This window comes from Sphaerodactylus townsendi, linkage group LG01, assembly GCF_021028975.2.
Source record: "Sphaerodactylus townsendi isolate TG3544 linkage group LG01, MPM_Stown_v2.3, whole genome shotgun sequence".
NCBI classification, from domain to species: domain Eukaryota; kingdom Metazoa; phylum Chordata; class Lepidosauria; order Squamata; family Sphaerodactylidae; genus Sphaerodactylus; species Sphaerodactylus townsendi.
Genome location: NC_059425.1, coordinates 189,126,339 through 189,153,903, shown reverse-complemented (window position 1 = coordinate 189,153,903; position 27,565 = coordinate 189,126,339). Strand labels below are relative to the sequence as shown.

General features: G+C 44.8%; 1 protein-coding gene across 6 annotated transcripts in view; it reads left to right on the top strand.

Annotated features, from left to right (window-relative positions):
• EHBP1 (EH domain binding protein 1) overlaps positions 1–27,565 on the top strand; it is a 453,701-nt gene that overhangs the window by 244,903 nt on the left and 181,233 nt on the right. For all 6 annotated transcript variants that reach the window (XM_048501846.1, XM_048501837.1, XM_048501820.1 and 3 more), the window contains 2 exons: positions 7,969–8,865; positions 16,733–16,876. In XM_048501846.1, the coding sequence (XP_048357803.1) occupies positions 7,969–8,865; positions 16,733–16,876 (1,041 nt within the window). The remainder of the gene's footprint in view (positions 1–7,968; positions 8,866–16,732; positions 16,877–27,565) is intronic.

Below are 27,565 nucleotides of genomic sequence, written 5' to 3'. Positions count from 1 at the left end.
TCATCATTGCTATGATTCCGCTCTCTATAATTCTGAAGAAAACAGGTCAAGGATATCAGACAGCAAGAAACTCACCAAAAATTTCACACCTTCTATACATGGATGACCTAAAGCTCTATGGAAAATCAAAAGCAGAGATTGAGTCACTACTGAACACAGTGAGAGTCTTTAGCACTGACATTGCAATGGATTTTGGACTCTGGACAAGGTGTGCGAACTTTGGAACTCAGTAAAAGGTAAACTTTGCAACATCGCGAGGGTGTGAATATGCCAAATGAACATAGAAATAAAGAGCTTGACCAGTGAATGAAAGCTACTAAATACTTAGGGATACTGCAGAAGAAGCGAGAGAACATCAAAGCTATGCAGAAGTCAAAGGCGCAATTAGGAAGGAATATCTTAGAGAAGGGTAAAGAAAAATTTTGAAATCAAGAAGAGTTAAATGGAGGAAATACAATGAGAAGGCAATTAATACTTACGCGGTTGCCTGTAGTACTGCAGCTACACTGCTTGGCATAATTAACTGGACACAAGCTTCGAATTGGACATCCTGGACAGAGAAAAACAAGGAAAATTATGACCATCAATCGAGCACGTGCATCCAAGAAAAAGAGTGATGTAGACAGACTCTACCCTAGGCAGAAAAGGTCAGAAGGAGGGAAAGAGGGACTGCTCCACATCAAGCAATCAGTAGAGGAAGAGAAAAAGAGGCCTGGAAAAAAATACATCCAAGAAAGTCAAGAGCCAGCATTGAAAGAAGTCCACAAGGCTGAGATGCACTGAGAAAGCTGCAAAGAATCAAAAAAGAGTATAGAGTCCAACAGTTTAAAACACGAAAGGAGCAGTGGCTAAAACAAGCCACTCCATGGGCAAAGTACTTTAAGGAACAATTTGAAGAGGAAGGTTGGATAACAAAGAAACATGGGAGTGGCTCTCAGAAGGGGAACTCTAAAGAAGGAAACTGGAGAGGAGCCTGATTTTTTTGCTGCTTAGGGAGCAAGCATTCTGGACAAAATGCAATAAAGACACTGGAATCGAAAAGTCCTACAATGACCCAAAGTGTACCCAGTCTCTGCAAAGAGGATGATGAGCAAATTGGAGACACATCATCTGCTGTTGTAGAGAAAATAGCCTAAACTGACTATCTTGAGCACGTCACAATAGGCTAGCAGCAATGGTGCACTGGAACCTTTTGCAAAAAAGTACGACCTGCTCCTGTAGCAAGACCTGGTAATGCGAAAGAGCACAGAAGCCAGAGAAGACCATTACAGAAAATGAAGAAGCAAAAATACTCTATAGGGACTTTAGGAATACAAACAGACAGGACACCTGGCACACAACACCCCAGACATAATGAAAGTGATAGAGAAAAAAACATGTTTTGGATCATAGATGTTAAGTTGCTGTGCCAGTTGACAGCAGGGTAGAGAGGACAAAAGAGCTGGAAAGATCACAAAAATGCACAAAAGGACCTACAAGAATTGAAGTTGAGCGATTGTGGCAGAAAAGAACAACAGTAATCCCACTAGTAGTCGGTGCTCTAGGAGGAATCCCAAGAAATCTTGAAAAACAACTGGAAAGCCTAAACTTGGACAGAACATCAGTCCACATGCTGCAGAAAGCAGCACTTCTAGGAACTGCAAACATTCTACGCAAATACCTCTAATATCCTAGGTCCTTGGGAAGGACTCGATATTCAGAGATGAATTCCAGACACTTGTGCTGTGTTGTTATGTGTATAATAATAATAAGCCTTTATTTGGCATAACAATAATCATAACACAATAAAAAACCTGAGATAAAAGGTACACAAATACAAAGGTTTTAAGATAGAATATAAATTATTGACTGTGCATCACCTCCAGTAAAAATCGTGCTACCAATTCACAAGTTTCATTGCCAGAATTGTCCAGAAGGAAAGGAAGTCTACCTGATTCTCCCACTCCACTAGGTATCCTAGAAAGAGACTATTGGAATATTTTACGATCTGATATTAGCAGATTTAGGGCAGCAAAGCAGTTGATGAAGTATTGCCAAATGTTTCGCATTTGTTTGGTTCACCACAAGAGCATACCCTTTCTCTCATTTCCAAGTTGTTGAAATCCACCTACGCAAATAAAGCCCGGAGGGAAAACTTATTTAAGCTGAAAGCAAGTGTGAGGGCTCGCATAAAAATCATTATTATTCAGCAAGTGAGGGTAGTCTGTAGTATTTCTGGCGAGAATTTATTGCAAAGCAGGCTTCGCCAAAATCGTGATTCCTTATACTTTTAACCTTAGATCTTTTTTCATGTCTGGGACATTCAAATAGGTAATGCATAAGCATTTTCCCACACTGCCACCGATAACATTGCAGGGACAGAATCTTTTTTAGTATGTTTCAGTTTTTTTATATCTACCAAAGTTAGGAAGGCTGATGGTAATGCATTCCAACTCCTTGTGAAGTTGCCAGGGCTTCGTCTTTGCTTAGGATTTGGCAGCAAAGAGACGGAAAGAGCGTTATACACATGTGCCAGGATCAACATGCTAGTTGGGGAACACCTGTTCTTGGCCGCCAGCTTTAAGCTTTGGAACTCTCAAGTCCAACAATCTTTGTTCAGCCATTTTGAAGGCCTCATCAAAACAGGGCATATTCAGTAAGTCCACTGAATGGTCAACGACAAAATGTCCTATTGTTAACCCACCTTGCTCACCTTAACCCACCTTAACCCACTCTTGCAACCTGAAGGCCACAACCTCTTTTCTTAAGTCAATCCCTCTCATATTGGGTCTTCCTTATTTCCTGCCGCCTTCAACTTTTCCTAACATTATTGTCTGTTCCAGTGACTCTTGTCTTGTGATGTGATCAAAGTACGATAGCCTTAGTTTAATCATTCTCGCTTCTAACACTATGGCTCACTGGATCGTGTTTAATTGCTTCTTGCTGGCATCTCCACTGACAATAGATGTTAGATCTGTATCTGGTTATGGTAATCTGTGTTGTATATCTTTTCTAAAAAGTGGGTGGGGTAGAGTTATGCCTAGTCTCAAAGCTCATAATGTTCTTTCTAAAAAAATGCACTCACATGCTTATATTCCAATTACATCATTCCAGTTTCAGCCGCCTTACAAGCTATTACAGAAGACTGTTTTCACAGATATTGTCTCTCCTCCCCCCATCTCTCCTTCCTGTTTAGTGACCTTCGCTGGAAAAAGAGTGACAAAGCGGTCCCTGTTAATCACAGAGAAGATACTTACCAAAAGGGTTTTGCGGTACACTTTTAAAGGCAGATTTCTTGGTCATTCTCTTGATCCAGTTTCTAACTCTGATTTTAACCATTCACAACTGTCCTTCTCCAAAGATTCCCCCCCAAAAAACTGCCATAAACATGAGAAATGAGTGGGGGATTGTTTTGTTTTTAATCTCACCAAAAGCACTAAGTGCCCACGGTGCCCTTTAAAAGTCTTCCTTGAAACCCAATACTGTTTTTCAGGACTTGTCTTGGGTAGCAATCGTTAATTGTAAATTGAGAAACAGCTGTGATTTTCCATAACTGGAAAAACCAGATGCACCAAATACTTTCGTTAAAGGGATATTTATTTATTTATTTATTTATTTATTTATTTATTTATTTATTTATATTTCATAAACTGCCTCATCCCCGAAGGGCTCTAGCACTATCTGAAGGGGGAGCACTAGAAGAGATTTGCTTTCTTAAAAGCTTTCCAGAAGCGATCAACGTATCAACTACATGCATAGCGAAAAATGTGGTGGTTATTCGACAAAAAGAACACAGGTTGATAGACAGACAGACACAGACAGACAGACAGACAGACAGACAGACAGACAGACAGACAGACAGACTCCTATCAGCTGATTTAGGGTGCTTTGCTGATTTTTTTCCCCGGCATCTGACCACACTTCCAAACCAAAACAAATGTCTGCGATTCCCTGCCTAGTAGAATCTGATCACAAATTAAAAATGCCAAAAATGGAGCGATGCCAGATTACTTTGTTTGCTGTGTGAAATTCCTGAAAAAAAAGTTTGCTTGTTTTAGGCACTTGTTTTTTTTTTACAGATGGAAGTTCTTTTTTGAATTCCTGAGTCACACACATTCTTTGTTGTCAGCATATGCTGTGTTTGCCAACCTCTGGATGGGGCCTGGAGATCTTCCAGAATTGTATCTGACTAAAGAGATCAGTTCCTCTGACTAAAATGGCTGCTTTGGAGAATGGACTCTCTATGGCAGTGGTTCTCAACCTGGGGGTCGGGACCCCTTTGGGGGTCGAACAACCCTTTCACAGGGTCACCTAAGACCTGGGGCTCGGGACCCCTTTGGGGGTCAAACAACCCTTTCACGGGGTCACCTAAGACTCTCTGCATCAGTGTTCTCCATCTGTAAAATGGATAAATGTGAGGGCTGGGGGTCACCACAACATGAGGAACTGTATTAAAGGGTCACGGCATTAGGAAGGTTGAGAACCACTGCTCTATGGCCTTTTACCCTCCTGAGGCCCCCCCCTCCCAAAACTCCACCCTCTTCAGTCTCCACCTCCAAGTCTCAAGGAATTTTCCAACCTGGAGTTGGCAACCCTAATGTATCCTTCCACAAAGATCGTTTCAGAAGGGACCAGTGCAGTGGTGGGATTCAAATAATTTAACAACCGGTTCTGGTGGTAGGATTCAAATGATTTGACAACTGGTTGTTCACAAGCACCATTTTAACAACCGGTTCTGCTGAATCCCACCACTGGACCCGTGTTGATCTCCTGTAGAACAGCACAATTTGTGTCCAGTGCCACCGGGCATCCCCATCCAAGACATCAGGTGCCCTGCTGCAGTGATGCAGCCACTCCAGGCCACCACTTCCACGGAGACTTCCCGGCGGTGTGGGGGGGCTTAAAATGCAAAAAATCCTCCCTGCCTCTGGAGAGCCTCCATTGGAATTAATAGACTTACACCACCTTTTGGGCAGCGTCCATCTGCAGCCCTGGCTGGCAGCGCAATGGGCAAATGGCCAGAAGGAATCTGACTAACATCGGCTTCTCCCCTGGCCATGCCCCTGGACCACCTCGCTACACCAGCAGGGGCTCAGGGATGCTGGTGCAGTGTCCCACACCACATCCCACCATCAGGGAGCGCTGTGGTGGCTGCACACCAGCAGATCAGTCCCTCCACCGAGGCAAGCGCAAATCCACCGGCGCAGCACCGCAACACTCCCACCGGCAGATTCGGCCCTCCCCCATTGGATGGGGCTGTCAGAGACCAACAAGATCAACACTAGAATTGAAAGCATTTCATTAAGAGTTGGAATGGAGATCTCTGAGTGGGGCAGAAGGACTTGGAGATCTCCATTCCAACTCACATCTGATGAAGGGAGCTTTGACCCAAAAATATTGTTGGTCTCTAGTGTGCTACTGGATTCAACTCTGATTTATCCTGTGTGTAGAGAAGGGCAAAATGTAAATTTAATAAATCAGCATGAATTTAATAAAAAGTGAGACCTTGTATGTTAAAAGTAGCAAGGGCGTATAGTGTGTGTCACTTTACACAGAGAAATATAGTATACTGCTTTGCCCTGTACCACCGTAAAGATAGGCAATGGTATGACCAAGTCTGTCGTGTTCTTAGTTCCCATAGGTGAAAATGACTAGCATTCACTGATGTGCAAGATAATAAGTGGCTGCATTGAGGTGAACATGAATTTGCTTTTGTCTCTGCAACTCCTGTCTCCCCATCTTATCCACACGTGGTCTCTTCCATCATGCCTGGATGCCCGATTTTACCAACTTATATTGAAATAGCTCCAAACTCACACAGTTCCCATTTTATCCTCATAACAACACTGGGTTGTGGGTGCAGCTGAAAAAGAGTGCAAGTGACTATCCCCAGCAAGTGTCATGACACAAGTATTTATCTGGTTCATTTTTTGTGTGTGTATTGAATTTATCCTTCTAGCTGAGAGTAAAGGCAGATTACAAAATAGAAATCCAACGGAATAATGGCGGTTTGAACCCGGATCTACCAGTCCTACTCCAGCACCCTTAATTGCGGGTTGTGTAAATATTTGTGTTTGTTTTTCAGTCACATTTGTGGACAGGCGTAAAAATGTGGCTCTGGTGGAATGTTGGAGACTGACATTTCTACTGTAAAGGCCACAAGCAGGGAACACACTTGATCCTTCAAAATTATTTTCTGATTATATTAAGAGGAAGAAACACTGTGTGAATGACAGCATGCAGTTCAACCAAACTGTTTACGCCAGTGGTGGCGAACCTATGGCACGGGTGCCAGAGGTGGCACTCAGAGCCCTCTCTGTGGGCGCGCGTAAACAGAGTGCCCCCCCCCCACATCTAGGCTGGCCTGGGCTCGATTATTAGCATTAAACCTAAGACCCAGTTTTGGGGAAGCAGTGTAGGTAACCCTGTTAAGTGCTGTTAAACCCTACTGATTTTCATGCGAAGAACTAAAGCACGATCCTTTACCTGGGAGTAAGCTCGGTTGCTGGTAATGGGGCTTGCTTCTGAGAAAACCTTGCTAGGGTCGTGATTCACCCATTGGAAAAGTTGCACGGTTGCATCAAAGCAAAGCCACCGACTACCACCAAGCCTACTCCTGAGTAACGCACGCCTCGGAGCCACCGTTTTTCTAAACTAAAACCTCAGTATTCGGGTTAAATTGCCGGGTTGGCACTTTGCGATAAATAAGTGGGTTTTGGGTTGCAATTTGGGCACTCGGTCTCGAAAAGGTTCGCCACCACTGGTTTACGCTATAGCCACCAGTGGCGTACCACTAATGGGGACATGGGGTATCCCATGTCCCCGGGTGCACGCCGCCAAGCCCCGCCATCCCCAGCCTCCCTGCCGGGCGTCCCCAGGCCCTGGGGATGGCAGGAGCCAGCCTGCAGGGAGGTGGGGCGGGGCCCGTTGGCAGGGGGCCCAGGAGCTTGCCTGCCACCATGATGCCCCCGGCCTCATCCTCCTTTGGGCTCCCCTGCTGGCTCCTGTAAGTGGAGTGGGGGGCACAGGGAGTCGGGGTGGAGGGAGCAAGGAGGCGGTCATACCCCTGGGCGCAGTTTAGCCCTGGTGCAGCATTGATAGCCACTTGGTCACTTTGGGAATGTACTTCATTTGTTAAAAGTAAACTTCTAGAACAGGAATATCATATCTTGTTGGGGCAAGCAATTAAATCATGCTCACCCCTCTCTGTCGGAATAATACCGGAACAGGGGCACACAGCCAAATATCTTGAATTCTTAACTGAACCCCAACAGAGATGGATTATCACAAGGGCCAGATCCAATACCTTCCCATCGGCCATTTCAAAGGGTCGTTACTTATCCATACCTCTCCAGGATCGGGTCTGTCCACACTGTAAAAATCAAGTGGAGACTCTTGCTCACATTATTCTTGACTGTCCGAGATATGTGGGCATTAGGAATTTCTCTCCCAGGCTGGCCCTAGACAAATCTGAAAGTGACTCTGACTGTTCTGTTGTGGAGCTTCTGTTAAACAACACAGATGTCATGCTCTTGGAAAAAGTAGCAAAATTTCTTTTACAAGTGACCGAACTTTCTAAGTAATGTATACTGCTATATAGTCTTCCTGTCTGCGCTTTGAATGTACTCTTGATTTGTATTTCAAAAATGTCTGGCAATGCTCTAGAACCTATTTTTAAATGCCAAATAAAGGTGGTGGTTGTTTTTGTTACTTCATTTGTTTAAAATTTCCCCTTTTTCATTTTGTTTTTAGAATGGTGCCATAACAAACAGCTCAATTAGCACTGGCTATGAAGTGCTAAACATCCATTTTTCATTTGAAGCTAATTGAAAAATGTCAATTGATTTATGACCGAGCTGAGTTGTGTGCTCTCCTGGAAAAGTTATGTGGTATTTTTTCGGTGGCTGACAGTCTCTGTTCCAGCTTGCTGTGCAGAATTGCAGTACCTTCACGGTACAAACACTGACTCTGCTTTTTGTTTCTTTTAAGGCCTACGATGGATTTGCCAGTATAGGAATATCCCGGCTGCTCGAACCTTCTGACATGGTTTTATTAGCAATCCCTGACAAACTGACTGTGATGACCTATCTGTATCAAATACGGGCACATTTCAGCGGTCAGGAGTTAAATGTGGTTCAGATTGAGGAGAACAGTAGCAAAAGCACGTACAAAGTGGGCAACTACGAAACGGACCCAAACAGTTCTGTCGACCAGGAAAAGTTTTACGCAGAACTCAGTGAACTGAAGCGGGAGCCGGAAGCTCAACAGCCTGAAGAGTGCTTGGCGGACTTTGTTCTTCATGAGGAATCGGTATTTATAAACGACGACGGAGTCGGGGAGTCAGAAATGGATCGCCAGGCACCGGAAGTCTACCTTAGCCCAAGCATGGCTCCCCCTTCCTCTCACAGGACTACAAGCGATGTAGAGCAACAAAAAACAAAACAGAGCTCGGGAAGGATTTCTGGATTCGAGGAAGCCCGGAAAAGCAGTACGGTACAAGCACAGCAGCCTCTGTTAGGAAGGAAGAAGTTGCTGAAAGCAGACACTTTAGAGCTGAGTGATTTGGCACAGGACAGCCATCCAAAGACAGATGCTTTTCCATTGACTTCTCGGGAGGATGCTGACCAGCAAGGACCCCGGAATTCAGAGAGTACCATTCATTCTGCACTAGAAAAACAGAGCCTTAAAGAGGACATGAAATCTGATTCCAAATCGCATTTGGGGAAAACGAGCGTAGACGTGGGAGAGAAGCCGGGATACACCTGCAGTAGGGAGGCAGAGGTGGATAAAAAGCCCCAGGTCTCTCAGAGAAAAATGGAGGCGGATTCCGAGCTTGACACCAAAACAGCTGTCAATCAGATTGATCAGGCCTCAAAAATTGCACAGGTAAGAAAGTTTTCAAAATATTGCAACCGAACGTGTGGTTAGAAATGTAATTTTCCTGAAATGTTGAAGCCACGGGGAGAAAAAACCCTATTGGGGGTGGTGGTAGAAAAGAATGGAGATAGGTTGTTGAATATATGCCATAGTTACTTTCCTATCAAACCTGAACATCATTCTTTGATTGAACAACATAAAATGCATGATTTATAATTTAGTAGCATATAAAATTATACTAATTTCTTGTTAACATTGTAACAGCATATTAATTTTTGGCAAAGTTATTTAAATTTAAACAAAAATATTCTTTAAAATGTTGACTATGTCCACAGGATGCATGGGAATTATCATTATCTAATACTGTGGATTGTGTTATGTAACAATTGTCATGTTACACGTTTTGCGTAAACCCTTTCATTCATTCCAAAAGGGGGGAAAGTAGTAGTTTTTTTCAGTGTTCTATTTCCCAGTGTTTCAGTGCCTCAGATTTTTTGATGCTATATGAGTGAGAAAAACCTTATTCTCAAAAGAATTTACTCATTCAAAAGGGAAAAAATATTTCATCTGAGAGAGAGAGGGCGTGTGTGTGTGTGTGTGTGCGCGTGCGTGCGTGCGTGCGTGCGTGCGTGCGTGTGTGTTCTTGTTGTCCTCCAAATTTCCCAATTTTTCCACAGGAAAAGCTGAGAAAAGGGCACCTGTACTGAACTGGTTAAACAGGGGCATTGCTGGGAGGTAATAGAAAGGCTGCCTCTTGGGAAACTTCTTAAAGGGACAGGGGCTAACTAAAATTCCCTCCCTTTGGAGACTATACAGAGGACTAAACCCATGCTCGCTATGGGAAACTGATACTTAACAATGGAAATAATAAATTTAAATAATAAAGGCTTCTGTGGGGGCATGACACCTGGTATTCCATCTACTCCTGGTAATTTGTTTCTCCCAGTTGATTTGAATGCAGCTTTCACTTCACTTTCTAAGACAGTAGGTTTTTCTTCAAAAGATTCTTTTTGGGAGGAATGTGTCATCCTTTTATCTTGTCTGTTTAGTTCTTCAGTGTATTGTTCCCATCTTTTCTTAATTTTGACCTGCTCACTTAATGTTTCTCTTTGTTTATCTTTCAGTAGGCCTAACTGTGCTAGAAAAAAATCCCTTTGAATTCTCTTATTGTTCCTTTTTTTGTTGTTCTCTTCTGATCCTATGTCTTCACTTTTCACTTTTGTTTCTTGTCCATCAGCAATTTTACAAGCTTCACAATCCATCGAGCCTTTTCATTTTTATTTTTTTTGGCTACATGAACTCTTTGTGCATTCTTCCTTGATAACATCTCTGGTTTCAACCCATAATTCTTCTGGTTCACATTTACTCGAACTTACAAATGCAAATCTGTTCTTTAAAAAGCAAAGATAGTCCCCTGTGCTAGCGCCAGGTCATTACTGACCCATCAGGTGACAACACATCACAACATTTATTAGGCAGATTAAATTTACATTACAAGATGACTGGAGAAGGTTTGCCGTGGCCTTCTCCAGTCATCTACACTTTACCTCCAGCAAGCTGGGTACTAATTTTATCAACCTTGGAAGGATGGAAGGCTGAGTCACTCTTGAGCCAGCTACCTAAAAACAACTTCCATTGAGATCAAAAGGTCATGAGTCAAGCTTTGAAGAAGAAGCAGCAGCAGCAGCAGCAGCAGCAGCAGCAGCAGCAGCTGAATTCTAAGCTGAATTCCCCAGATCAGCCTCCACAGGTCAAGCGGCAGAGCGGGGAATCAAACCCGATGCCTCCAGATTAGAGTACACCTGCTCTTAACCACTACACCACAGCTGCTCCTTTGACTGGAGTACTGCAGTTGACCACTTTGCGCCATGGGACTCTTAATGGGACTTTACGCAGCAGTGGCGTAGGAGGTTAAGAGCTCGTGTATCTAATCTGGAGGGTTTGATTCCCAGCTCTGCCGCCTGAGCTGTGGAGGCTTATCTGGGGGATTCAGATTAGCCTGTACACTCCCACACACGCCAGCTGGGTGACCTTGGGCTAGTCACAGCTTCTCGGAGCTCTCTCAGCCCCACCCACCTCACAGGGTGTTTGTTGTGAGGGGGGAAGGGCAAGGAGATTGTAAGCCCCTTTGAGTCTCCTGCAGGAGAGAAAGGGGGGATATAAATTCTTCTTCTTCTTCTTCTTCTTCTTCTTCTTCTTCTTCTTCTCTTCTTCTTCATCTGTTCTGTACATCGTTTGTAACACTCAAGACTGGGATTTCCTTTTCTCCTGAATCCAGTCCTGAGCCTCCCAAATATCTGCTCCTTGATGACAGGACACCTGCCCCACCCCTCGGAACAGCATGAAAGCAGAATCAGCGAAAATCATCCCCCTCCTCCAATCCTTGGACTTCCAGCAGGGCCTGGCAATCAATGGGAGACTGAGAGCAGAAATGTTATAGGGTGGCTGTCATTTCCGAGGATTCCTTTAGAAGACCGATGTCACTTCCTGTTCTTTCCCAGAAGTAATGTCACATTGTTGCCCCAACTACCTTTGTTATTCTCCCATGCCACTCTGAGCAGCAGCAGCAGGAAACAAGCAGAGGTAGGAGATCCACTACCCGTCCCCCGTCCCCCATCCCCCACCCCCGGAACAGGACTAGCAAGTCTATCCCATCCTTAGACATTTTCATTGGATTCAATCCATTGCTTGTATGCAAGAGAACAAGATGTAGTTCTTCACTTCATTCATTTTGGATGTGATGCCAAACTACGGTTTGTTGCATACTGGAATGTTTTCAGTTCCTGAGCAGAAAAGAAAGGGAGAGAAGTGAGCGCAACGATTTTCAAGGCTCGTTCCTGCAACGAGAAACTACCGTTTGCAATTGTATCTGAATCTCTTTTCTGTACTGTGAATGGTGGTGTAGACAGAGCAAATCTTGTACTGTATGTCTCAGTGTGTATTTGTTACACATTACAGAAATTTCGAAAACATAATGCATCAGAAGCAATTCCTCACACCTTTTTGTCAGAGTGTTCACAGCGCTGATCCTTTCTGCTTGCATCTGACTGTCTTTTCTGATACGAGATATTACTTTGTATAATCTACTTATTCCAAAGAATGGAGGATTCCTATTCACAGACTGTGTTAAATTACAAATGCGCTACCCCTTTCTGCACCCGAGCATTATTGCAGATGAAACTTTTCATGTCTAGCTGTAGTGCTTTCACCTGAATTATAAAAGTCCTTGACAAGCATTCTTACTAATCCTTACAACCGGTTAGTAAAGTAGACCAGTATCACTATACCCATACTCCAGATGGGCAGCTAAGGCTGAAATACAGTGGAACCTAGGACATTGCCTTGGTTTTCGCCGGTTTGGTTTCATCGATTTTTCAGTGAAAAAATTGTCACCGGTTTCATTGATTTACTTTTCGGTTTTCCATCAATTTGCAGTAAAGGTGCAGGGTTTGTGGAAAAAATCGCGGACAAGCTGTTGCAGGCGTCTGCAGCTTGTTTAGTGACAATGTCTTTGCCCTATTTCAGACAAATCTTAAAGAGGCGTCGAAACGAGACTTATCTTTGGACGCTTTCCGTGCGACATTGGTCCACTGGCTCTGAAGCTGGTCCTAGTGTTACTGTTTGTTACTGTTTTCAGCATTAAACACTATGTTTATTCACCAAAAATGTATTTTTTATTATGTTTTGGAGTGCCTAGAATGGATTCATTGGTTACATTGATTCCTATGGAAAGGTTGCCTCGGTTTTCATCGGTTTCGGTTGTCATCGATTCTTTTCGGACGGATTACCAACGAAAGCCGAGGTTCCGCTGTACGTTGTTTGCATAAAACAACTCAGTAAGCGTATGACCGCACAGACGCCTAAGTTGGGGTCATACAGCTCATCATTCACACTTTATGTCATTGTGCCATAACAGGTTTTTTTTTTAAACCAAAAAAAATAACGATGGTTTGTTAAGGAAAACAGTTCGTCGATCTTTCTAGAATAATGACACAGGCCACGGGCATGATCCTCAGGCCATGGGGCATGTTTTAAGATGTTATTACATGGCGGTGGACATGACGCTAACCTGATCCACATAATCTGCCAGGCGTTGGAAGTTCACAAAACCGCTTTCAAAGCGATCTCGCGGGGTTCTTCACTGTCACTTAAGTTACTTGTCCCCAGAAAATGATCACAACAACCTTGGAAAGAAACTTTAAAGCATAATTGCCGACCACTGGAGCAACGCTTTGAAGGTGCCTTATAAATATATGGGGGAGAACCAGCGGAAGGGCAGGGAACAGCATCTCGGGTTGGGGGGGCAGCATTCCATTGTGGCAGGCAACAGGATCTGAGGGCAGGGGGGGTCACTGACTCTCACTGGTGGCTTAGCAACCCTACTATCTGACTTGTATAGGAAAGACAGCACTGCTTTGCCCCCCTTTTTTAATCCACATTCACTTGAAGGTGTATAAATTTCCTTTACATACACATTATGAACATGTTGAGCTTGTCTCAGGAGCTCTGCTTTTTCACAATTACTGTCTGTGTGTGTCTGCATGTGTATATTCCTAAGCATGTAGAATTTTTGCACACTTTTGACTGCAGGACACATGGAAAACAGTGTTTACTATCACAATATAACAGCCACACATGTGTGTATAGTCCATGGGAAAGCTGTGAGGAAAGGGCTATAGGGTGCTGCTGTAAAAGATGCTCCAGAAGTCCCTTTCAAGAACTTCACAGTCTTCGTTTTTATCCTGGATCAGTGAGTGTTGAAGTTGATTGAGCCCACAACGCTCCGACAAGCTTTCTCAGTGGAACTTGAGTCCAGCCAGTACAGTTGTACTGATTATAGGAAAGTAAACACCCCAGTTCAAGTAAGGAATTGCCTTTTTAGTTAAAAAGGGAGATTCGGCGGGGCAGTGGTGGGATCAAAAACTGTAACAGGTTCCCATGGTGGTGGGATTCAAACAGTAGTAGTAAGCCAATGGGGCTGGAGCACGGCGAGTGACGGGCATTCGAGGAAGCGGGGCCTTAATAATTTCTCTGTTACTGTAAAAAAACTCTTACTGTAAAAAAACAGTTCCCTGTTTCCAGCTGAGTATCTTTCTGTCACTAATTTAACAATTTCTAGCAAGTCCCTGTCGTCTACTGCCAGCTTAGAAACAACTACTTCTCCTCTAATTGACTGCCTGTCAGATGCCAATACTTTCAAATACTTCATTTTGTTTCTAGAAATCAAAAGAAGGAGACTTTCCTTAAACAAGGAACTTTACCATATTTCTAGAACATGTTTTTAAAACAGCCCAACAGGGAGAATTATCCCGTTTTCTACCTTCGCTAACCAGCCACATAGGAAACAACAGGACTTTATGATTTTTGGACCTAATTTCTAACGGAAAAGCAGACCCAATTAGTAACCCCCTCTCGGCACACACAAATAATGAGTAACCCACTCTCAGGAACTGGTGAGAACCTGCTGGATCCCACCTCTGGGTCAAGGCCAGTACTCATATACAAGGTTGCACCAATGTCCATCGGTTTCCCCTCAGGACTGGGAAGGTCCACCCCCTCCTCGCCAAAACAAATGTCCCAGTACTCAGCACCAGTGAGTACAATCAAAAAACCCAAAATATGTAAAACTAGATTCTGAAATGTTACCTGAGCTGTGTACTGCTCCAGTCAGGTGGGAAGGAATCCCATACCTGAGTCTACTTACTTGGTTCTTGGACTCAGATGCTTACTAGGGTAGTGCGGGAGATACTGGGGGCGGTGGGGGTGGTGATTTGACTCCTGTCTTACTAGAGGCAAGTGTGAACCAAGTCCTCAGTCGCTACAGTTCCTTCCTGTTTAGCAAGCTGATTTATCTCACCCGATCTTGCCCCCCCCCCGCACATATTCCCATTTTCTGTAGAATACATAGGAATGTGGAAGGAACATCTTGCGCAGATGCATACATCTTCCTGTTAAGGTGCTGTCATTCTGTTTCAGGCTCCTTCCGCACATGCAGAATAATTTACTTTCAGTTCACTTTCAATCCACTTTGAAGCTGGATTTTACTGTCTGTCTTAAAATCCCTTTCAAACAATTGTGAAGATGGGTTGAATGTCGCGTTATTTATTCTGCATGTGTGACCTCGCTACATCCTTTACGATAATTTTGTAAAGAAACATTGTCAAAGGATGATTGAGACGATCCTGGCTTATGGAGTCCATGCCGACCCTTTGATGAAGGAATGCGGGGAAGGATGCACTGTTTCAGTTTGATTTAGCGCTCTGCAGCCTGAGCTGTAGGGAGGCTTATCTGGGGATTCAGATTAGTCTGTGCACTCCACTGCGCCAGCTGGGTGACCTTGGGCTAGTCACAGCTTCTCCGGACTCTCTCAGCCCCACCCACCTCCACAGGGTGTTGTTGTGAGCGGGGAAGGGCAAGGAGATGGTAAGCCCCTTTGAGTCTCCTGCAGGAGAGAAAGGGGGGATATAAATCCAAACTCTTCTTCTTCTTCTTCTTCTTCTTCTTCTTCTTCTTCTTCTTCTTCTTCTTCTTCTTCTTCTTCTTCTTCTTCTTCTTCTTCTTCAAACTCTTCATGATGTCATTCGGTAATGTAGAGCAGGGCTGTCACCTTTCCCAGTCCCCGCCCGTTCTTTTAGAAAGCGGGTGTGGCGAGCAAGCTGTTACCATTGGAGATTTGATTGGCAGTGCAGATTTGTAAAAACGTTGCTTCGGCAGCAGCTGCCTCCGTAGTTCCGTGTGACTGAAGGTAAGTTGTGGCATCCATTTTGCATCTGGCTACACTTCCTGCATCAGCCATTTTGTGACTGCTCCCATCATGCCGTGCCAGAATTCCAAAGGTGTTCACAGGCTCAAAAAGGTCAGGTGTGCCCACTGTAGAAGATACGATGCATGCCATTCCCGCCATCAGTATATATTTATCTGATAGTAGAGGTCACCTGCACTGTTTTCTAGACTAGTCTCTGGGTTTTTTAAAAAAATATTTTTTTATTGGAGATTTAAGTGTTATACAGAGTTCTAGCAAACAACTTAGAATGCCATGCACACAATATTTTCTATATTGGTCCAAAGGTCTTAAGCCTCTCTTGTTTGGGAAAAGGAAGCTAAGGAAAGGGGAAGAAAGGGATAAGAGTGAGAGAATTTACATAAAATCATAACATCTCACAAAAGCCTAAATAAAGAAGAGAGATAGGGAAGATAAGGAATAAGAAAGAGAGGAGTTTAATACAAATTAATATTAATAACTAAAATTCAAGAAAAATTAATTTAAAAAGTTAAGCTAAGCTTAACTGTTAAAAACATAAAATTCATGCATTGCGTTTTAACCAGATAATTAATTTAAGCTGACCATCTGTCCCGCTTTTGGCGGAGACATTCCATGAAAGAACGTCAGCGTCCATAGGTTTTCCCCAATGTCCCAGGTTTTGAAGGCTGCGCGCACTGCCTTCTGGAAGCAAGGCAGTCGCGGCGGCCTCCAACTGGCGACGCGGGCACACTGCCTTCTGGGGCTGCCATTTCCGCCCTGTCACAGGGTAGGCGACAGCGCCAGAAGCTTTAATCGCGTCCCTATGTGTGCTTAGTGTGTGTGGCGCAGGGTATTATTATTGACCGTCGCGTGTCGCGGCGTGCACTCGATGTGTGATACAGAGTGTGTGTGGCTGGCATAGGGTATTGATAGCGTGTATGTGTGCTTGTGGCGTCTTGACGCGAGAGCGCTCCGCCCGTCCGGTTCTTGAAGGTGACCATCTGGTCACCTTAATTAATTCAACTTGGCTTCTGGTCTTTCACGAGATTTACATTTTTTTTTTCTTTGTGTAGACTATTTCTCTGGGGTTGTTCATCGTTAATAACGGCCATTTTTGTTTGTTGGTTGTTTAAGCAACGAATGTTATCGAGACAAGAAGAACTCAAAGAACGGGCAAGAGTCCTCCTGGAACAAGCCAGAAGAGACGCAGCTCTGAAGGCGGGGAACAGGCAGCTCTTCAACGCAACCCCCCTGGGCCGCTCGAAGCAACTGACCGACGTAAGGAACCCATGGCTGTTGTTAGAGGAGACCCTCTTTCTTTATTGCCTTTTAAAAATTTGGTTAGTGAACTAAATCGCCGTTGCTGCTCGTGACGTCAAAACACAGTCATAGGTGGAGATGGCAGGAGGGCGATTCTTTGTCGAGGAACTCTCCCGTCCCTCAGTGCTAGTGTTCCTTGCTCTTAGCAAGGAGCTGATTATTATTTTCTGACCGGCTGAGGCCAACAGAAGATCGAAAGTCCGCTGAAAGGCACTGCTCTTTGAATGCCGGCTGGTTTTAAGATATTAGCCAGATGAAAGGCAAAGTTATCTGTCACGTTACAGCGTCGCACCCAATACTGTTTCTCGCTGAGTCCCTCCTTTTATCATCGGAGTAAGATTATTCGATGGCTGGCGCAGCTAAGCTTTGTCGTCCGGGTCAATGGGGAGGCCTGCGGTTGCCTGTAGCACCGTCCGCCTCAATGAGTGACCTGGAGAGACGCTATAATCTCTGGAAGCGAAACTAATTAAATTTGTATGCAATCCGTCCAAAGCAGAGGTTGCCTGTTGGTGTCTTTTATCGTGTGCGTATTTGCAATTCTAACCATTTGCACACGAGCAACTGTGCTTGGCACCGGGGCCTGTGCTCATTTTGCTAATGACTGCCGTGTGGTCAGATTATTCTCGCAAGCTTTTCAGTAAACCGTGTGCTTATGTTTCCAGGTCATAGTGCCTGGCTGCCCCAAATGCTGTGTGGGTTTACTCAAGAGTAATCGCTGGCACTGTCTAATTTCCTCAACTGCGATGGCTTTGCAGTTGGTAGCTTTATTTTTTCCTTTCTGAGAAAGGACATGATCTTTGCAAGGACTCTATTTTCGAAAAGATAGCAGTGTTTTTAGTTCAGTTTAGGTCGCGTGGCTGGTATGCGTGCATGTATTTATTACAACCATCCTCAAAATCTTGGGAACACTGTAAAACGTGGTTAAAAAACCGTGGACTCTAATGTGAACTGATACAATGTGGAGAAACAGCACCAACACATTATCAGTGAACTATGAAACTACCAAGCTAAATTAGAGCCGTGACTCTAAATTAGAGCCGTGACTCTAGCGTAGTGCAGTGGTTAAGAGCCGTGGACTCTAATGTGGAGAACCGGGGTTATTCCCTACTTTTCCACATAAGTGCGAACTCTTATTTGGTGAACCAGATGCGTTTCTGCCCTCCTACATTCCTGCTGGGGGACCTTGGGCTAGTCACAGTTCTCTCAGAACTCTCTCAGCCCCACCTACCTCACACGGTGTCTGTTGCGGGGAGAGGAAGGGAAAGGAGTTTGCAAGCCACCTTGAGTCTCCTAACAGGAGAGAAAGACATATAAATCTGAACACCCCCTCTCCCCAACGATTATTTTAAGGAGAATATTTTTTCTAACTATTACATTGCTGGCTTTTGGGCACTGGGCATCACCTTTCAGTGACCTTTTATGTACTTGTTATAGCAGGGATGGTGAACCTTCACGAGACCGAGTGCCCAAATTGCAACCCAAAACCCACTTATTTGCTCATAGAAGTGCCAACCGACGAATTTGGCGAATACTGAGGGTTTTAGTTTGGCGTGTTACTTTCGAGTATTAAAGCTTGGTGAGAACAGCAGTGCAATGCTTCAAATGGGTGAATCCGACCTAGGAGAGGGTCTGCTCAAACAAAGCCCATTGCCAGCAACCCAGAGCTTGCTCCCGATGTGATCGTAGGCCAACCCTAGATATGTGTGTGTGGGAAGGGTGATTTCCGCCCTCCACGCCTTGACGGACTCTGTGCATCGTGCCCACAGAAAGGGCTCTGAGTGCCACCTCTGGCACCCGTGCCATAGGTTACGCCACAGCTGTGTTATATAGTATTCAGTTTTGGGGAAATATATCATAGCATCCCAATAGGATAGTTGTTTCAAGTGTTGTAGAATAAAACTTGTGGTATTATTGTCATCGAGAGAGACACATCTTTCTCAACGTATCTGTGCTTGCCAGAAAGAAAGTTATTGCATCAGTCTTCTTGTATCTGGTGAAGGGAGCTTAGACCCTCAAAAACTTATAACCCGAAAATCGTGTTCGTTTCAAAGATGCCCCTGGACTTGCATTTAGTGCCGTGGTGGCGAACCTTTGGCACTCCAGATGCTCATGGACTACAGTTCCCATCAGCCCCTGCCAGCATGGCCAATTGGCTATGCTGAAGGACAATGAAATGTAATCCATGACATCCTGGAGTGCCATACCCTGATGGATCTTCTGGTGCTTTTACGATAAACCCTGTTGGAATGACCCGCCTTCCTCAGCTAACATTATCAGTGAACTATGAAACTACCAAGCTAAATTAGAGCCGTGACTCTCAGAATTTCTACCCTGAGGGAATATTTTCCTTCTCCGTGAAGAATCTTTGCATATGAGCTCCTGCTCCTTGTAAAGAATTCCAGAGCAGGTTTTTAGGCGTTAGTGGTTAAGATGTCAGACGAGGGCCTGTCAAACCCCAATTCAGATCCCCATTCACGCCACGGAACCTTGCTGGGTGACCTGGGTTCGGTCACACACTCTCAGCCCTGACCCTGACTAGTATTTGGATGGGAGGCCTCCAAGGAATATCAGGGTTGTGAGGCGAAGATAGGCGATGGCAAACCACCTCCAAATGTCACTTGCCTTGAAAACCCTGCAGGGTCACCATAAGTCAACTGGGATGGATGGATGGATGGATGGATGGATGGATGGATGGATGGATGGATGGATGGATGGATGGATGGATGGATGGATGGATGGATGGATGGATGGATGGATGGATGGATGGATGGATGGATGGATGGATGGATGGATGGATGGATGGATGGATGGATGGATGGATGGATGGATGGATGGATGGATGGATGGATGGATGGATGATGGATGATGGATGGATGGATGGATGGATGGATGGATGGATGGATGGATGGATGGATGGATGGATGGATGGATGGATGGATGGATGGTCTTTAGTTCAGTCTTTAGTTCAGTCTCTGGAACCAGCAGAAAGGAGCAGCAGTGGACAAGGCAACTGGCCAGGAAGAGCAGAGTGACCTGCTGGTGTTCATTTTGGAGGGGCTTTCTCCAAGCACATCTTTTTAAACAATTATTTTAACAGAGGGGGTTTGGGGTTTCTCTTTTTTTCTCCTTGTAAGGTTGCTAGAGCTGGGGACTGCTGGAGGGTGGGGCTTAACAGGGGCTAACAGAGGTTACTCGTTGTGCTGGGCTGCTAAAGGTGGGGCTCCTGAGGGGAGTCATTCAGTCTTTAGTTCAGTCTCTGGAACCAGCAGAAAGGAGCAGCAGTGGACAAGACAACTGGCCAGGAAGAGCAAGGATGACCTACTGTTGTTGTTCATTTTGGAGGCTTTTCTCAAAAGCCACATCTTTTAAAAACAGTGTATTTTTTAACAGGGGTTTGCAGGGTTTCTCTTTTTCTCCTTATGGAGTTGCTAAGGAAGGCTGAGACTGCTGGAGGTGGGGGGGGCTTAACAGGGGTTAACAGAGGTTACTCTTTGTCTGGGCTGCTAAAAGGTGGGGCTCTGAGGTGAGTCATTCAGTCTTTAGTTCAGTCACAGAACCAGCGTAGCGCCTAGCTGGCAGCAGCACTGAGGCCTCTTTTAAAATAAAATAGAATTAATTAATTAATAAGGACATTTTTTTTTGAGGATAGTAAGGGTACAGATGGCTCAAAGGCACTGACTAAAAGTTTAACCAATATCTAAATATATAAACAAAGCAGATATGAAGGCAGGAAGCCAGCTTGAGGATGGGGAGCTTCCCAGTGTTTTACACTGAGTGTCACATGTATGACTATCACCACTAGGCCAGAGAAGTGGGTGTGCCCTACGCTGCAATGAGCTCCTGGCATACAAGGAGCGTGTCCGTTCTCTTGAAACCAAAGGTGGCGAACCTGGAGAAGCTGAGAGGCAGAGGGCAACAAACAAGGCTTTCAGGGACAGCAGCGAGGTCCCACTCCCAGGTGACATCTCTTCAGATGTCATGGAGAATAGTGAGAGTCTGGGTAGAGAGGGTTGCCAGTCTGGGGTGGGGGAAGATGTCCTTAGATGGGACCCTTCCTTAGTTAATTGGTCAGATATCACACCTCTGCGCTGAGGATACCTGAGGAGGTAGGGGAGAAGCTCCTTGTAGTAAGGTCGATCATCAGGAATATAGAGAAGTTGGGTTTGTGACAGAAGCGTGATGACCGCATGGTGACTTGCCTGCCACAGATGCGAGGTTGCGGATGTCACGCTACGTCTAGATAGGCTGTTAGACAGTGCTTTAGGGTGGAGTCAGCAGTTGTAGTCCACATTGGTACAATGACATTATTTAGAGGAAATATGGCAGGAGGTTCCTGGAAGCTAAATTTGGGCTGCTAGGAAAAAGGTTAAAATCAGGACCCCAAGGTAGCGTCTCTGAAATGCTACCTGTTCCATGAGGCGACTGGGCAGCGGAGATACAGGGTCTCAATGGTGGATGAGATTTGGTGCAAGGCAGAGGGTTTCCAGATTTGTCAGGAACACAGGGGAACAGCACGGGATAAGGCAGGCCTGTGTACAAAGGGGCCGGGCTTCATCTTAACCAAGAGGAACCAGGCTGCTGGCGCTCAACATTAAGGTGGCTGGGAACAGCTTTTAAACTGATCCCTGGGGAAGCGACAGGAGCTGAGGTGACCCAGTTCGGAATACACAGAGGAGATCCCATGGGGATACGGACAGAGAAGGAGGTTTTTTAAATCAACCACACTTTAGTGAAAAGAACACGGCAATGATAGAGAAGTGACGGAAGAGTGTCTACAAAAGGCTAGAAGGGCAAAACACATAAATCAGGTTAGGGACAGAGACAGAATGCTTTATTGTCTCTATGCTAATAGTAAAGCATTAAGGCTATTAGGGGGCTGGGCCAGGAGTTTGAAGGAGGACGTGAATATAGTGGGCATCACTGGGGAGACATGGTGGAATGAGGAGAACAGTGGGATGCTGTTATCCCAGGAGTTACAGGCTCTACAGGAAAAGGATAGGACAGAGGCGTGTGCCAAGTTGGAGTGGCCCTCTACATCGAGAGCATAGTGTCACATAAAATAGACAATGCAGGGAGACTGATTCCCTACAGAAGCACTGTGGATATCAATACCAGGGGTGACATAGTTTAACGTGAGAATATATTATAAGTCACATGACCAAAGCACAAGAGAGTTCTGAGATGGAAAAAAAAGAAATTAGAGAGGCCAACAAAAGCAAAATGTCGTGGTAATGGGCGATTTTAACTATCTATATAAACTGGAAAAATGCATGTTCAGGTCATAGTAAGGAGAGAACATTCTGGATATGCTAAATGACTGTGGCTTAGAGCAGATGGTTGTAGAACCAGCCAGGAGATGTGATCTAGATCTAATTCTATGTGGGACAGGACCTGAGTGGGGAGAATCAGTGTTGTTGAGCCGATAAAGGGAACAGCGACCTGTGCTATGGGTCCAGTATCTGCATGCGAACAGTGACGCTACTATCCTTAGTTACATTTGCCTTCAGAAAGGAAATTTCTCAAAAGATGAGGGATAGTGTAGGAAGCTGAAAGGAAAATCAAGCTAGTCAAAAATGTCCAAGATGCTTGGAGGTTATTTAAAAACACAGTCACAAAAGTTCAGCTGGAATGTGTTCACTTGAGTTAGGAAAGACGGCGCCCAGTCAAAGCCACCATGGTTAACAAGGGGCGTTGAGGAGAAATTATTAAGGAAAAAAGGTATCTTTAGAAAATGGAGATCCCAACTTAACTGATAAAAGAATACAGAGAACACAAATGGTGGCAAAAGAAGCGAAGTTGTAGCTGTAAAGGAGGCAAAAAAGGATTATAGAGGAACACATGGCTGTGAACATCAAAACCAGCAACAAACAGTTCTTCAAAATTGCATTAAAGCTTGAGGAAGCCAGCAAAGCGGTGGGCAGGTGGAGATGACAAAAGGAACAAAGGGTGTGTAAAAGATGACAGGGAAATTGCAGAAAAATGAATAATTCTTGCATCTGTCACCCAAGAGGAGGTAGAGGAAAATTCCTGCACCTGAACCAGAAGCTTCTTGGGAGTAGAGATCAGAGGGAACTAACAAAGATAGTGGTAGACAAGGAAGAAGTTCTGGCAGCCATTGATAAAGCCCCTGATATTTGCAAATCCCTATTTAGTGCATTCACCCAAGAGGTTCTTAAAGGGGCTCAAGAAGCGTAAGAGTGCTGATCTTCTCACTTTAATATACAACTTATCAGCGTCAGGCTCCATCCTGAAGACTGGAAGATATTATGTCACACCAATCTTAAGAAAGGATCTAGGGGGACCAGCGGGAAATTACAGACTGATCAGTTTTGACATCTGTTCCTGGTAAGTGAAGAATCTGTCATTAAAAAAAAGATAAAATTATAAAACATGTAGAAAAGCAGACCTTAACGAGAAAAGAGTCAGCATGGCACGAAACAAATCCTGTCTTACAAACTTACTAGAGTTCTTTGAGGATGTAAGCAGGCATGTGGATAAGAAAGGGAACCAGTGGACATTGTCTACTTGCAGATTTCCAAGGCTTTTGACAAAGTTCCTCACCAGGAACTATTGAAAACTCCTTGTGGAAAGGAATAAGGAAGTCCTCTCATGGATTAAAACTGGTTGAGAAAGCAGGAAACACAAAAGAGTGGAATTATCAAATGGGAAATTCTCACAATGGAGAGATGTAAGGGGAGTAGGTGTCCCCAAGGATCCCGTGTGGGACCAGTGCTCTTTAACCTATTCATAAATGATGACACAGAGTAGGGAATTTAAGGTAGCGTGGTGGCCAAGTTTGCAGATGATACCAAATTATGTAGGGTGGTGAGAACCACAAAAAGGATTGCGGGAGCTCCAAAGCGGACCTTGATAAATTAGGTGAGTGGGCTAGAAATGGCTGAAATGCAGTGTGGCAAAAATGCAAAGTGATGCACATAGGGGCAAAAATCCAAACTTCACACTTGCAGCTACGAGAGGTCAGTGCTATCAGTCACAGACCAGGAAGAGGATTTAGGCGTCTTAGTTGATAGTTCATGGGAATGTCAACTCAATGTATAGCAGCTGTGAAAAAAGGCAGAAACTCTATGCTGGGGATAATTAGGAAAGGAATTGAGAATAAAACTGCAAGATTGTGTGCCCATATATAAAAGTACATAGTGTGACGCAGATGTAATGTTCAGAGTTCTGGTGTACATCTCCAAAAGGATATTGAAGAGATAGAAAAAAAAAGAGGTAGAGAAGGCGAGGATGATTGAGGGACTGCAGCACCTTCCTTATGAGGAGCTGCAGCGTTTGAAGACTCTTTAGTTTGGAGGAGGCGTCTGAGGGGGGGGATATGATTGAAGTCTATAAAATTATGCATGGGGTAGAAAATGTTGACAGAGAATTTTTCTCTCTTTCTATCTCACTAGAACAGAGGGGCATTCGTGAAAATGCTGGGGGAAGAATTGGGAACTAATAAAAGGAAACACTTCTTCATAGCGTGTGGATGGATGGATGGATGGATGGATGGATGGATGGATGGATGGATGGATGGATGGATGGATGGATGGATGGATGGATGGATGGATGGATGGATGGATGGATGGATGGATGGATGGATGGATGGATGGATGGATGGATGGATGGATGGATGGATGGATGGATGGATGGATGGATGGATGGATGGATGGATGGATGGATGGATGGATGGATGGATGGATGGATGGATGGATGGATGGATGGATGGATGGATGGATGGATGGATGGATGGATGGATGGATGGATGGATGGATGGATGGATGGATGGATGGATGGATGGATGGATGGATGGGGGAAACCCGGTGCTTCCAGAGTGCTGGCAATGCCTGCCACGTCACACAAAGAAGCAGAAGAGTTTGGATTTATATCCTCCCCTTTCTCTCCTATAGGAGACTCAAAGGGGCTTACAATCTCCTTGCCCTTCCTCCCTCACAACAAACACCCTGTGAGGTAGGTGGGGCTGAGAGAGCTTTGAGAAGCTGTGACTAGCCCAAGGTCACCCAGCTGGCGTGTGTGGGAGTGCACAGGCTAACCTGAATTCCCCAGATAAGCCTCCACAGCTCAGGCGGCAGAGTGGGGAATCAAACCCGGTTTCAAGCCACTATGCCTTCTCACCTTCCTGGCCACCCCTCTGCAACGACACTTCAGAGGAAACAATTAGTACTGATCAGCAAGCAATCTTTCAGGGATTACTGGCCTTCCCATCCCTCCCATCCCTCATAGTGGAAACATGTTACGTTTTCACAGGACCCTAGGGTTCCCTGGAACTAAATGTGAAGAAAACACCTGAATTAGAGGAAGAGAATAGATAGAGGTAAGGGCCCAGTGCGTCTTTTAAATACCACAGAAAAAATGTGTCCCTACATTGAACTGGTTGGTATTACAAGGCTTTACACATCTGCAGAGGCTAGAAAATGCCATCTTTTAAAATGTTGGGACAACATTGCCAACCAGGGGCGTAACGAGGCAAACTGTAGCCCTGGGCAAAACCTGAGTTGGATGCCCCCCCCCCCCCCATGGGCGGCCACTCCACCACGACCAATTTATTTTTGCACCAGGACATTGGCGCCTGCAGGGGGTGCATTTTTAGACATATCAGCACCACAATTTCAGCAGATCATCAGGAGACTGTCCTTATGCTACCCCCCAGGGTTGGTGAGTTTTGGTTCAAGGAGTCTAAAGTTATGGACTCCCAAAAGGGGTGCCCCATCCCCCATTGTTTCCAATGAGAGCTAATAGGAGATGGGGGGTACAGTTTTGAGGGTCCATAACTTTGGCCCCCCTGAACCAAACTGCACCAAACCTCAGTTTGGTGCTCATTAGGGCAGTCTCCTGATGAGACCCTGAAAGTTTTGAGACTGTGCCTTCAGAAATGTGCCCCCCTCCCCCGGCCTGCAACCCTCATTGACAACTATACAGAAAACTCAATGCAGAACAAAGATTCTTGGGCAAATTTCTGGGATGTTCCTGCAGGGGGTGCATTTGTGGATGTATCAGCACCAAAATTTCAGGGTATCATCTGGAAACTGTCCTGATGGGACCCCCCAAGTTTGATGTAGTTTGGTTTAGGGCAGGGGTAGGGAACCTGCGGCTCTCCAGATGTTCAGGAACTACAATTCCCATCAGCCCCTACCAGCATGGCCAATTGGCCATGCTGACAGAGGCTGATGGGAATTTGTAGTTCCTGAACATCTGGAGAGCTGCAGGTTCCCTACCCCTGGTTTAGGGGATCCAAAGTTATGAACCCTCAAAGGGGGTGCCCCATCCCCCATTCTTTGCTAAGGAGATGGGGGCTACCCTTTTGAGGGTCCATAACTTTGGGCCCCCTGAACCAAACTGCACCAAACCAGGGGGGTGTGTGTGCCATCATAACAGTCTCCAGATGATACCCTGAAATTTTGGTGCTGATACGTCCAAAAATGCAGCCCCTGCAGGAACATCCCAGAAATTTGCCCAAGAATCTTTGTTCTGCATTGAGTTTTCTGCATTGCTGTCAATGGGGGTTGCAGGCCGGGGGAGGGCACATTTCTGAAGGCACAGTCTCAAAACTTTCAGGGTCTCATCAGGAGACTTCCCTAGTGATACCCCCCAGGTTTGGTGCAGTTTGGTTCAGGGGGGCCAAAGTTATGGAACCTCAAAACTGTAGCCCACATCTCCTATTAGCTCCCATTGGAAACACTGGGGGATGGGGGCACCCCCTTTGGGAGTCCATAACTTTAGACTCCCTGAACCAAACCTCACCAAACTTGGGGGGTAGCGTAAGGACAGTCTCCTGATGATACACTGAAATTGTGGTGCCGCTAGTCTAAAAACCGTGCCCCCTGCAGGCCAAAAATGGAAAACCACTAAAAATACCCAAAAACGAACTCTGCATTTTGATGCCCCCACAAGGTGGTGCCCTGGGCAGCTGCCCACCTTGCCCAATGGGCATTACGCCCCTATTGCCAACCAAAAGTAATAATCTAGATTTTTACCTGTCGGTTGAGAAATATTGCAAGAAGTACATTGGAGCTCAGAGTATGTTAAAAGGATGTCCACTTGGAACATATTTTCCTATTGCTGTCCAAATCAAAGAACGTGTTTCTGCTGTATCTAATTTATATTTAGTATGTGCTTTGTTCTGCAGGTATTGGTGCATTACTCAACAGTTTTACAAATAAGAAATAGATTGTTTTTTCCCATGGGAAAGTGGGATATTTTTAAACATGTGAAGTAACTCGTAGGAAATTATTTCTGTCGATTTTCATAACTTAACAGAGTATTGCAACTTCCTAGGATAAAATGTTTTCTAAGCTTCCTTTGATTTTTTTAATTAATAAGCAGATACTTTAAAAATAGACTATAAGAATTGTTTTACAGTTTGAAAACTCCCTGTAAAACCATTGTTATTTACTGAGTCTGGCCAGTGCTAGCCTCTGTATAACTGTATAACTAATTTGCTATACATTTTTGGTACTGCTATTTTTTGGTACCTTCCCCACCCCACAAAAAACTGTAAACTTCAGGCCAGATGAACAAGTCTAAGGTGGTATTTGACAAAATCATTTTATTGGAATAGTTTAAAGAGGGTGGGTAGGTAGGTAGGTAGGTAGGTAGGTAGGTAGGTAGGTAGGTAGGTAGGTAGGT